Source organism: Sciurus carolinensis, chromosome 5 (assembly GCF_902686445.1).
Source record: "Sciurus carolinensis chromosome 5, mSciCar1.2, whole genome shotgun sequence".
NCBI classification, from domain to species: domain Eukaryota; kingdom Metazoa; phylum Chordata; class Mammalia; order Rodentia; family Sciuridae; genus Sciurus; species Sciurus carolinensis.
This window is the reverse complement of record NC_062217.1, coordinates 46,541,250-46,554,488: the sequence shown is the minus strand read 5'-3', so window position 1 is coordinate 46,554,488 and position 13,239 is coordinate 46,541,250. Positions and strand designations below refer to the sequence as shown.

The 13,239-nt window shown below is 32.7% G+C and overlaps 1 protein-coding gene across 6 annotated transcripts in view; it reads left to right on the top strand.

Annotated features, from left to right (window-relative positions):
- The window catches only part of Dgkh (diacylglycerol kinase eta), a 182,440-nt gene that overhangs the window by 129,874 nt on the left and 39,327 nt on the right, over window positions 1-13,239 (top strand). For all 6 annotated transcript variants that reach the window (XR_007108745.1, XM_047552712.1, XM_047552710.1 and 3 more), the window contains 4 exons: window positions 4,384-4,483; window positions 5,779-6,052; window positions 6,892-7,002; window positions 10,047-10,178. Coding sequence is in view for 5 of the 6 variants with exons in the window: in XM_047552712.1 (XP_047408668.1) it covers window positions 4,384-4,483; window positions 5,779-6,052; window positions 6,892-7,002; window positions 10,047-10,178 (617 nt within the window). In the remaining variant the exon portion in view is untranslated. The remainder of the gene's footprint in view (window positions 1-4,383; window positions 4,484-5,778; window positions 6,053-6,891; window positions 7,003-10,046; window positions 10,179-13,239) is intronic.

Genomic DNA, 13,239 nt, shown 5'->3' with positions numbered 1-13,239 from the left:
TTTAATGGACATTTTCAAACATGCATAAAAGCATAGATGGTTTCCCACCAAGCCCATCACTAACTTCAGTGTTTATCAGCATTTTGCCATCTACTTCCTATTCTATTTTGCTATAGTATCTCTAAGCAAATATGAGAAATCATTTTATTCTATTTTTATTATATGTACATATATAATCTTTTTTAAAAAATCCAATAAATTCAGTAATTCTCTAACACCATCAATGTTACTGAGTCATTTTCCATTTCCCCCAGTTATCTCAAAATGTTTTTTTAAATAGTTGATTTCTTCAAGTTAAAATCCAAACAAGGTTGACATATTTCATTTGTTTTACATGTTTCTTTAAGACTTTAAAAACCTATAATGGAGGCTGGAGATGTTTCTCAATGGTAGAGTGCTTGCTTAGCATGGATGAGGCCCTGGGTTTAATCCCCAGTATTATAAAATAAATCTATAATGTTTCCTTCTGCTTATTAAAAAAAAATCCTCCTGAGGTGAGATATATAGAAAGTATCCAAACCACAAAGGTGCAATTCTACAAATAAATTCCTTACACACATGCACCCATGTAACCACCACCTAGACAAAAATAAAGAATCCCCTTCCTTTGTTAATGCCATGTATGTATTGAATAAATGAAAAAGTGAATAAATATTAAGAAAATAACGTGTGATTACAGTTATTTCATAACAACTGTTTCTATGATTTTAAAGATGTTTAAATGTTAAAAGCTTTATTTCAATAACATATCTAAGTTTTAGGTTAACTAATTTAAGTGAACCCCAAACATTATTTCTTTGACTTTGCTTTCTTAGAATCAAAGGCTCTAATTAGCAATCATAGATGTCATTTATTAATCCAAATAGAAAATAAAATTATTATATAAGAATCTTTACCTGCAATATTAAAGTGTTTTATTTTATTCTCAGTAGTTTTTAAACTTTACTAGCTTTTTAAACAATTTTTTTTTTTTAGTCATTGATGGGCTATTTATTTATTTGTTTGTGGTACTGAGAATTGAACCCAGTGCTTCACACATACTAGGCAAGCACTCTACCAGCTGAGCCACAACCCCAGTCCATAAAGTTTATTAACTTTAACAGTAGGCAGTACTTAGGGTTTTTTGCTCATAAACTACTCAACCCTAATTATTAAAATGAATGTAATTTGGTCTATATATGAAATTTTCAGAAAATGAGATAACTGACAAGAAAAAATAATATAATTGGAGCTATTGTCATAGAATGGTAGCATTTAGATTTGGAAACTACTTTAAGTATGATTGAGGTAAACCTCCACACATGAATAGATGAAGTACAGAGTTATTAAATATCTTTCTTCAAGCACAGAGATAGCAAGGAGTCTTTATATATTATTCATTAATATTTCTAAGTATTCTTTAATATCTGATTGTAACATTTTATATTAGATGACAAATTTTTTAGGTCCTCATGTGATTTCCTTGTCTGACAGTCTGTGATTCTATTTTGGCCTCATGGACATATTTATCTTAATATAGTAGTTGAATATTTTATTGTCCTTTGCCCCAATTTAAAAAAAAAAATAGAAAACTGATAAGGTACTAACACTGGTGAGAAGAATAGACTCTCATAAAATAGAATTGAAGTGATGTAAATCATCAAGCATAGGCAATGTAGACTGTTGTTAGCCTCAAGTGAATATTTGATGCATAGTTAACTGTTGAAGGATGACAAAAAAATTAAAAAAATAAAATGTTAGAAATATCTAAAGGTCTAACATTAAAGATATAAGCAGGGATTAATTTTTTGTTTTGTTTTGTTTGTTTTTGTACCAGGGATTGAACTTGGGAGAACTCAACCACTGAGCCATATCCCCAGCCCTTTTTTGTATTTTATTTAGAGACAGAGTCTTACTGAGTTGCTTAGCACCTCATTGTTGCTAAGGATGGCTTTGGCTAAGGCTGGCTTTGAACTTGCAATTCTCCTGCCTCAGTTTCCTGAGCTGCTGGGGTTACAGGCATGCATCAACATGTCTGGCCTGGGATTAAAATTTTGTTGTTGTTCTTTGGGAAAAAAAATCAATGTTCCACTTCTGTTTATTTAATTTTTGTACTTTTTCTAGAGGACTTTATATATTAAAATAGAAAACTGTGGGTATAAAGAGTGTCTTTTGTGTTACTATAGTAAACACATCTTAAAACTCTTTTTCCCCAATTTGCAAATATCCAATTGATAAGACCTTGAAAATTATACTATTTTTAATTATATGCTTTATTTTTATTTTACAAACTCTACAATCCCAAATGCAAAGATCCTATGTTTCTTATGGAATTTATGGACCATAAGACCATGCTTTTCTTCTGATTCTTCCCACAATTTAGGTGACAAGCAGCCTCTAACCTTCACTCATATCCCCCTTCCTCAACTCTCTGGGCACAAGGTTCACAGGGTCATCTTTCAGTCCCTGTCTGCCTTGGGAGTGTGGCGCAGTTGAGGAAGGAGAACTCTGCTGCCCCTTTCATTTCTAGACTAGAGGAATGGGGGCTCTTGTCCCTAGGAGTTAGTAAATAACAACCAAAGTAACAATTATAATGTTCTGGCATATGCAGTTTCCCAAACCCATAAGAAAATTATATCAAGGCAGTGATATAATAATGGCAAAACAAACCTCCATTTTGGAGTTATACAAAGTGGTGAGAATGCCAGTGTTTCCTCTTCCAACAAGTGGCACAAATTAGAGACATTGCCAGTAAAGCCCACAGAAGAAAGTCACAATAGCCTGACAATATTTTAGGAAATTTCATAAAAGTATTATACATCAACAAAGAAGAAAAAAAATCAATGTGAAGGACATGAAAACATCTCTAGTAGATAGTATGCTAGATTCTTTGTAGAATTTGAGTTCAAAAAGCCAAACAAGGGGGCTGGGGTTTAGCTCAGTGGTAGAGCGCTTGTCTGGTAATGCACAAGGGCCTAGGGTTGGTCCCCGGCCTTGAGAGGAAGAAAGTTCACCGAACAGATTGAAGGGGTAAAGAGATATTATCTTCTATCAAAGTGAATCTAGAAATGGTTACCAAAAAATAATAAATGAAACCAGTTTTCTTAGGCATACTGCATTTATTTCTTAGATGACAAATGTGAAGATTTGATGTGTTTGTGTGGGCATATATGTGTGTGTCCTATATCCATTGAATGGCTCAATTTCATAATATCTAGAAGCTTGCCCTTTAGGCTACTCACCTACCAGAGAAATTGTGAATTTAGTAGGAAAAAAAAATAAATGCTGGATTCTTTTATCTTTTTCTCCAAATTCCTCAATGTATAGCAACGATAGAAAGCAAACTATGCTTTTAAAATAATGTTCCCAACAGCATAGATTCTTGTTAAACAAACAAACAAAACTAATCATATATCATTCTGTTGTTTTTAATTCAATACCATATCCAAAGGCTTTAGAAAGACAGATTTTGTTTGTCCAGGTTATTTTTTCTTATAGTGTATTTCTATTGCAAAGAAACCAAATGTAATTAAAATAAACAAGTAAACCATATATCGCCAACACTAACGAGACCTGAATTAAATTAGTCTTGTATGTTATTGCATTGGTTATCTTAAGGGGGAAAAAATGAATAGATTTACAGAGACTATAACTCAATTCAAGTGCAGATTGGTTTGCAATGTAATACACAACTTCTTTCCTTGGCAGGAAAAGTCAAGATACCCATGGGATGAATTGTAGGTGGACAGGGACGACAGAAGTGATAAACTCATCCTAGTTTGTTCAACACCATAGTTTCTATTATGAAAACATAAACTGTGGGAGATAATGCACCTTTTAAAAAGATCTAAAAGTACTCTTTTTTTTGGTGGATGGGGTGGGACCTTAGGCCTTGCAGATGCTAAGCAAGCACTCTACCATGGAGCCACATGGAGCCTAACCCTAAAAGTACTCTTCTTAACCCTAAAAGTACTCTTCTTTTAGTTTTTTTTTTTTTTTTTTTTTTTTTTTTTTTGCGGTACTGGGGATCAAACCCAGGGACTTGTGCTTGCAAGGCAAGCACTCTGCTGACTGAGCTATCTCCCCAGCCCTAGCACTCTTCTTTTAAGACTTTAAATATTTGAGAAAGGTGTATTATAACCTTAATATTACTATAAATTATGGAGAACAGGGTTTATTAATGCATCCATTTCTCACTTAGGAGGTTTTAGAGTTATTTAAGACATTATATAGCAGGTAGAAGTGTGGACTTACATACAGATTATCTGGATATTTTGACAATTTGCTTAATTGTGCTTATTTTTAAATGTGTTTATAAATCACAGTAAACGTACTGAATTGTACAATTTTTCTATTACTAAACCTACTAAGTTTACTGAATTGTACAATTTCTCTTCCTCAAAGGATACTATGTGAAACTGTAAAGGACTTCGTTTCCAAAGTAGAGAAGGCATATGACAGAACATTGGAAAATGCAGTTGTATCGGATGCCGTGGCCAGTAAAGTAAGGGGAACACATCAGGGCATGAAAGTTATTTACTGACAGTGTTAACATTGAATTGTGTTTTAAAGCTAAACTGATTCGATGATTTCTTTGCCAAAACATCTAGAGAAAAATACTTTTGATTAGATTACAAGGATTTTAAAAATACTCTAATTTATGGTTACCTTATAATACAGCATTGCTGGAAACCATCATCAAATCAAATTTTATAGTTCAAATTCCTCTCCCAGTGACTGACATCTTACAAGGCCACGTACGGCAATCAGGCCACAGGGGAGGATACTGTGCAGCTGGCATTCCACTGGGTGGAGGAAGAGTTTTCTATTTTCAAGCAAACTTTGGCTGGTCCATTTTTCTACTAGCACAGGTCTTTGGATTCACTAGACCTTATTCTCGCACAAAGTTCTGTTTCTTGCCTTTTCCTTTATGGAGCCCACCCCACTTTGTGAACTTTCCATTACTAAAATAACAATAGTTTAATGATCTTAAAAACCACTGTTTTTACTTTCATAATTTAATCAGGGAACCTTTTTACAAAAGGCTTGGCTATCTTGGGCTTGCCAAGGAATTCACTTCCCCAGATTTGTGCTGTAGATGGGTAGTTTAATTGGGTGGAAGGAAAAGAAGAGGGAAATAAACATGCATTTGAAATGTTCAGCCACTTTTTCTACTCCATGGGGCTTCAGAAAATGGGAACACTTTCTTAGCTATATTTTTGTCTCTGAACTCTTTCATGCTGAGCTTTGTGTCAGCATGGCACCAAAGACGAACAATGAAGAGGGAACAGATGGGAAATTGTGTGGAAAGAAAAGGTATATTGTGGGTAGCATTAACAGACATACTCCTAAATGTTTAATCTATTTTCCATCTCCACTAAATTTTTTTAACCCCCCGAAAGTATTATTTAATCCCCATTTTATAGATGAGGAGGAAATGAGACTCAGAAAAGCTAAGCAACTTTGCAAAGTCTCCCCGTTAGCAAGTAGCGAACAGAGATTCTTTTATGCCCACACCCTATACATTAACATTCTACTGCAGATAAATTCCCTCTTCTCAAAACTACATCTTCAAAAAACTACTACTTCAAAAAACTACATCTCCACTAAAATTTAAAGTAGGTTCTGCCTGAATCAAAACATCAACAAAATAAAAGGTGACAGCCAGTTGAATTGTAGAGTTTTCCTCTCTAGTGATGAAACATGCAAAACATCTTACATAAAAAATTCTTACGTTTTGTCTGCTGATGTTACTGCCATTTGGATTTCTCCCTCATCACCCTGTTTTTGTTTTCTCAGTGTTCGGTCCTAAATGAGAAGCTTGAACAACTGCTACAAGTTTTGCACACAGACCCCCAGCCTGATCCTGTCCTCTGCACTGTCAACCCTGTCATCCTAGAAGAAGATGCTGTGGAATCTTCAAGTGAAGAATCCCTGTGTGAAAGCAAGGACCAGCTCTCAGATGACATTACAAAGCCTTCCTCACAGAGAGCCGTCAAACCGAGGGAAATAATGTTGAGGGCAAACAGTTTAAAGAAAGCAGTGAGGCAAGTCATTGAAGAAGCTGGAAAAGGTACATGGTAACAAATGAGCTTTGGACATTGGCAGCATCGCTATTGCACGTGTGACAGAGTTTTCATAATGATCAGATTGGACACACTTGAAAAAAAAATTTTTTTTTTTTTTGAAAAAAAAAATGTTAACACCATAGAAGATAAATCTACCAGAAGGAAATTTGTACTGGTCCTGTTTATTGTTTTGGTAATAAGGATCAGCATATTAATGATGTATAACATAAAATCTCAGAAATAAATTAAGCTGAAACATTTCCCTACTATCTTAAAAAGAAGTCATTTAACTAAGATTTCTAAAATTTTAACTGTTTCTCATTTAGTTGGAATATCTTGAATTCTTACAGAAAATCAGATCCGTAAACTACTTTGAAAATGTAGAAAATGTCTTCTGAAGATTCATTTCCTTAAATGTTTGAATGTTTGTTGGTTTTAAAGCATATATAAAAGCTCTGCCTATATTTTAATTTTTTATATGAATATACTATATATACTTCTCAGAATTTTAGTAGTAGACTAAAAATTAATTCAAATTAATTTTAATATGATTTATGTTCAAAAACCCATTTACATATTTATATGTTGTAACTTGTAATTGGACTTGCATTTTACTAAAATTCTTACATATTTTTAATTCTGGTAAATATGGAATTTTAGCAACTTAATTTAGTTTTATAATTTTTGATACTTACAGACATCACCCCCAGGTTTATTTCTAAATAGTGTTTAGTTGTGAGTACAAAATTTTATGTTTCAGTTTTTATTTTCCTAAGCATATCTTTAATGTGGGGTGGGTTTTATTTTCATTATCCAAACATGTTTGTCTTCTTACTACTTAAAGTTATGGAAGACCAGATGGTTCATCCCTGTGAACCAGGTAATCAATCATCTGAGTGCAACAGTACAGAAATAAGTGAATCTAATGACGATGATACCAAAGAGTCGATAACTGGTAAGAAAGCAATAATGTTACTTGGAATTAAATAATATGTGAATTTGCTTTTAACCATTTGCATTTTTATTTCTGAAAAGGCTTTTTGGAAATTAAAGCTTAGATATACACGAATGTTAAAATAATAAAGGTAATACATTACTTAAATTGTTGCCAAATTCCTCTCTTATCATTTATACTAGAGATAAGCAAAGGATTACAGAACTAGAGATGATTAAATATCTTGGTTTTCATGAAGAAAAGGGAAGAAACACCTAAATCATTCAGCTTTAAGCTCTTTTAGGCCTCAGATTCCTTTGAGGATTGTAAGAAAGCCGCAGGCCCCACAAACACAAATTTAGCTTTTAAATTATTCAGAGTCTCTTAATATCATTGATCAACCTTCTAGGTTGATAATCCTTGTCTCTAAATTAAGCTTTAAAATCATAGCACGTCTTGTTACAACCCTTTATTTTTCCAAGGAATTAAGAATATTTACAGTTTCTCTACCTTTTAACTTTTAATTGAGGATGAATTTATACTTTTATATTGCAAAAGCAGAAAGTTTCTAATTTATTGGGATAATACAAAATAGAAATTATAATAGTAATAAAGATACAAAGATAATATACATACTAATACATAGTACTCATGAAGGACCAACATAATTATATCAAAACTATTCACATTAAAAAAATTGTTAACTTTTTGTTTTTACTTTCTTTATATATAAATTTGGCCATATTAACCTCTCTGTGGCTTTTTCATCTATAAAATGAAGATAACAATATACTAATTTCATTGGGTTGCTGTGAAGGTTAAATAAGTTACTGTGTATAAAGTGCCCAGGATAGATGCACAGTGCTCTATGAATATTTGCTGTCATTATTATTATTTATTTGTTTATTATTGCTCTTACTGCTAATTACTTTAACTTTGAAATACTATTCCTTAATTGTACTTAAACTATTTAGACTTTGAAATTTGACTTTCTGGACCTCTTATATTGAATATACAACTCAGTACATACTCTAGAACTCTCTTGACAGAGTTCTAATATATTCTTCTCTTATGATTGGCTGTAATTGTATTCTTTACTTTAAGCTTTCTATTTTCTCTCTTAAATTTCGACCCATGATTACAGATGTTCTTAGGTTTTATGTATGACGAAGTTGATCGTGACAACCCCTGGCATTTGTGTAATGCTTTGTGATTGTTTTATAAAGCAATTTCACACTTCATATCTCAACTGTATTGGAGATGGATCTGCCTTCTAGAGCCATGTCTTATTCTTCTGTCATGTGGTAGCTCTTAAATGATACTGAAAATAGCTTTTATGGTACCATATCCCTTTGTCACATCTTATGTCTCCTCTGACAAATGATCTGTGCTGTTTTTCTTCCAGGTTTTTACTTAATAATTTCAATTGTTTTGTTTTTCTGGTTATATCCATTTGGTCTATGTTTATCTTAACCTGTGATGCAGAGAAGTTCTCTACGTACTTTCTCTAAAGTAATAATAGCACATTTATACTCAAACACTACTAACTGCACACTTTGGTGTTTGCAAAGATTACTGATTTTTTTCCTCAAAATTACAGTAGTTTACACTCATTCCTACTTTGGATCTATAATGGCATCTTGGCAGTCTGCTGCTTGATAATTTCCCCCAACATAATGTCTATCTTGGAGGATTGGTTCGTTACCAGTCATGAATGGTTTTCCAGCTGGCCATGATCCCCCCTTTTCATATTCTCATAAACTCAACACTTTCATCATACTTAAAGCAAACCAAAAATACAAATATGGTGCTATGGATATTGATATTGAGATAGACATAAATTTAATGTTACAGTATTTGATCTTAATTTGACTAGTAATCCAACTCACTGGAAATTAGCCAAGTAGGGGAAGTGTTTTTGTATTCAATAATCATTATCTTTGTTGAAGCACACTCATTGTATCATTATTAAATTATATAATAATTCGTATATCTGAGATATAAGAAATACATTGATATAATCAATGACATGCTTTATTTAAGAAGAACTATGAAACACTGATTTAATTACTTGCAGTGGAACATCAGTCTTAGTCATTAGTACATTCTGCTTTCTATCAGAAATGAACATCAAAAAGTTCCTTTATTAAAAATTAGCCTCAGGAGTCCTGTCTGTTTAAAAAAAGAAAAAAAAAGCAGTGACTATTCTGTTACTTTTAGTACAGCTGGACTGTTTTGAATAGAATAGAGTGTACTATTAATGTAGTTAGTTTGTAATTAGTCTGAGGGAGAGTGAAGATAATTAAGTTTTAGAGTACTTTTAAATTGAATTTGCAGGATACTTTTTTTTTTTCTTAAGTAAAAAATACCTACCAAAAGCCCCTAAATTAGTTAAAGGTACCATTTGCTCTCCATTAAATTGCCTCAGTTTAGATAGAATTAAATCTTCCCTTTTGTTTTCTTTGAGAGTAATTGTGTTTTGGAATAATTTTTAGAATGTTTTGAGCTTTTACAAGAATATAATAGAGCCATTTGGGACAAAATCCATCATTTTGAATAAATAATTGAGAAAGGCAGGAAAAGTATATTGATTTCATTTGAAACTATTGTTTTTTCTTCCATTTTTAGAAGACAATGTTAACTTGTGTTTCATACATTAGTTCTGGAAATTATTTACGATCATTCACCCAATATTTATGAGAAAAGAGTTGTGTTGGTAGCATATTTAATAACCCATATGTTCCATTTTCAAAATCATTCAACTTCAAATTTTCAACTTATCTTTAAGCATAGGTTGATCACATTTCAATTTGAGTATTACTGACTTTTAATTATAGTAGATATCTATTTTCTACTGATCTCTATCTATTTAAGATCAGAATTGAAGATATCCACCCTGACAGATATCCTATTTCAAGAAAATTAAAATGGTAAAAGAATAGGTAAATACAATTAATATTCTCAGTTCTACTGATTGATTTAAAGAGATACTCAGTTATTTCATGTCTTGCTAAATTTTATGCCTTCATCATTTTCTCTTTTTAATCTGGATTTTTTGCCAACAGTTAAAACTGCACCTCAGTCTCCAGATGCCAGGGCATGTCGTGGCCATTCTCAACCTGATTCTGTCCCTGGTCCAGCTGTCACAGCCACCAAAGAAAATCTCCCTGTGCTCAATACCAGAATAATCTGCCCAGGTATTACAGATTCTGAAAAGTGGTGCATTTTTAAGTTTTTCTGTGAAGCTATGTAAATACTCATTTCCATGAACTATAGAAATGGGTTCTCAAAGGTAAATGTTCTTTTAGGAGAATGTTTGTAGTATATATCAGTAGGAATACAGGTTCTTAGGTTCTTCTGTTTCTGGAACCTTCCCTGTGAAATTATAATTCATTAGTTTTGGGTAGAACTCAAGAATATGTATTTCTTAAGCACTCAAAGTAAATCTGATTCTCTGTTTTATGACCTCAGTACCTCAACAATTTTCCTTTTAATTTTAAGCCACTAGTCTCTCTGTATATATTTTTAGCCTGGTGATAATTGCTTTGTTTTTGAAAATCGAAAACATCTATTTCAGCCCTGATAAAATGAAGTTGCTTGGATCAACCTAGTACTAGTAGAAACCAAATAACTATAGGTAAGAGATGGAGGAAAATATATGTTCCCCAGAGGCCTCCTTAAATACTAGTTGTTTGACTTACCAAAAATCTTCAGCTTCATTCAGAGTAGCTTGGAATCTAGACCCTGAAAACCAGTGTCGCAAACATGTTCTTTTAAAAGATGAATGATAATTCAATAATAAAGTTGAAGACCAGTACCTCACTTCTAATAGTGGGTAGAAGAACTAGATAGACGGCCAACAAGGGAATAGAATACTTGACACATAAAATGAGTGTTCTAAAGAACACTCCACCTAACCACAGCAGAATACACATTCTTCTTATGTATTTGTAGAACTTTCTCAAGGACAGACCACATACTAGTCTGTAAAACATTTCTCAATAAAACACATTCTTCTTATGTATTTGTAGAACTTTCTCAAGGACAGACCACATACTAGTCTGTAAAACATTTCTCAATAAAACTAAAAGGGTTAAAATCACCCAAAGTATTTTCTCCCACCACAATGGAATGAAATCAGAAATCAATAAGAGAATGAGATTTAGGAAATGCATAATTTGTGGAAATATGTAGGTCAAAGAAAAAATTGCAAAGGAAATTCAGGGCAAATATTTTGAGATGAATGAAAACAAAAATATACCAAAACTTTTTTGATACAGCTTAAACATACTTAAGTGAAACTTATATTTGTATATGCCTGGATTGAAAAAGTAGAAATATCTCAAATCAATACCCTTAATAACTTGGAAAAAGAAGAGGAAGTGAAATCCAAAGCAAATAGGAGAAAAGCAAGTAATAAAGATTAGAATGGAAATAAACTAGAAAATAGAAAAATCAGTACAGAAAATGAACAAAACTAAAAGTTGGTTCTGTGACAAATTCAACAAAATAGACATAGCTTTATCCAAGCCAAAGAAATAATGAGAGAAGATTCAAATTATTAAAATTAGGAATCAAAGAGGAAACATCATTGTAGACCTTATAGAAATAGAAAGGATTTTAAGGGAAAACTATAAAATAGTGCATGCCAACAAAATTAGACAACCTAGGTGAAATGGATAAATGCATAGAAACATACACATGCCTACCAAAACTGATTCAAGATGAAATGGAAAATCTAACTAAACTCATAACAAAATAATGAATTACTCAGTACTAAAAAAAATTTTTTTTTAAATTTTTAAAAACTTCCTACAAAGAAAAGCCCATGCTCAAATTGCATCACTGGTGAAGCCTACAAAATGTTTTCAAAAGAATAAGTTTTGTAAACTCTTCCAAAAAAATAGAAGAGAAAGGAGTATTTTCCAATTCATTCTATGAGATCCCTATTATCTTGATACCAAAAACAAAGACATCACAAGAAAATTCAGACCAATATCCCTTGTGACTGTTGACACAAAAATCTGAACAAAATGCTAGCTAACTAAATCCAACAACATATCACAAGATTTATGCACCATAAGAAAGTATTATTCCTTTAGTGTGAGGTCAACTCAATAAACCATATTAATGAAATAAAGGGTGAAAACCACACAGTCGTATCAATAGACTTGGGGAAAAGAAACATTTTAAAAATCCAGGGCTGGGGAGATAGCTCAGTCGGTGGAGTGCTTGCCTTGCATGCACAAGGCCCTGGGTTCGATCCCCAGCACTGCAAAAAAAAAAAAAAAAAGCCACATGTATGACTAATTACAACAAATTAAAATAAAAAATTCTAACACTCTCTCATAGTAAAAGTGCTTGAAAAACCTGGAAAAAGAAGGGAACTTACTTATTCTGGCCAAGGCATCTGTTATGTTTTGGATGTGAGGTGTCCCGCAAAAGCTCCTGTGTGAATGCAGGAAAGTTCAGATGTTAAATGATTAGATTATGACAGCTGTAAATTAATTGGTCCATCCTCGTTTAAATGGATGATTAGATGGTAACTCTAGGCAGGTGGGATGTGCCTGGAGAAGGTGGATAACTAAGTGTGTACCCTGGAAGGGTTCATCTTCTCTGTAGTCACTTTCTCCCTTTTTCTCTCTGCTTCTTGACCCCACCATGATCTGAGAAGCTTTCCACTGAGGAGCCCTTCTGCCATGATATCCTACCTTACTTTATGACAAAAGCAATGGATCTGGCAGTCTGAAATCAAGAGCCCTGAATAAAACTTTTCCTCCTTTAACTTGTTCTTATCAGGTATTTTGGTTACCGCAACAAAAGCTGACCAAAATAGCATCTGTGAAAAATCCACAATGAACATCTTACTTAATTGATGAAAGGCTAAAAGCCTTCCTAAAGATCAGGAATAAGATAAGAATGTCTGCTCTTGCCACTGCCATTCAATATTGTACTGGAGATTCCAGCCTGGGCAGTTAGGCAAAATAAAAAGAATTAAAGCCATCCAGATTAAAAAGAAGAAGGAAACATTTTTTTCTCCATAGATTGATCTTACAGAAAATCCTAAGGGATACACACCACACACACACACACACACACATGCACACATGCACACACCAAACAATTGAAGTTAATAAATGAATATAACAATAAAAGGATAAGAATATCAATATGCAAAAAAGTTTCTATAATTACATTTTTATACCTATAAATGAACAATCTGAATATGAAATTAAGAAAAATCAGTTGCATCAGAAG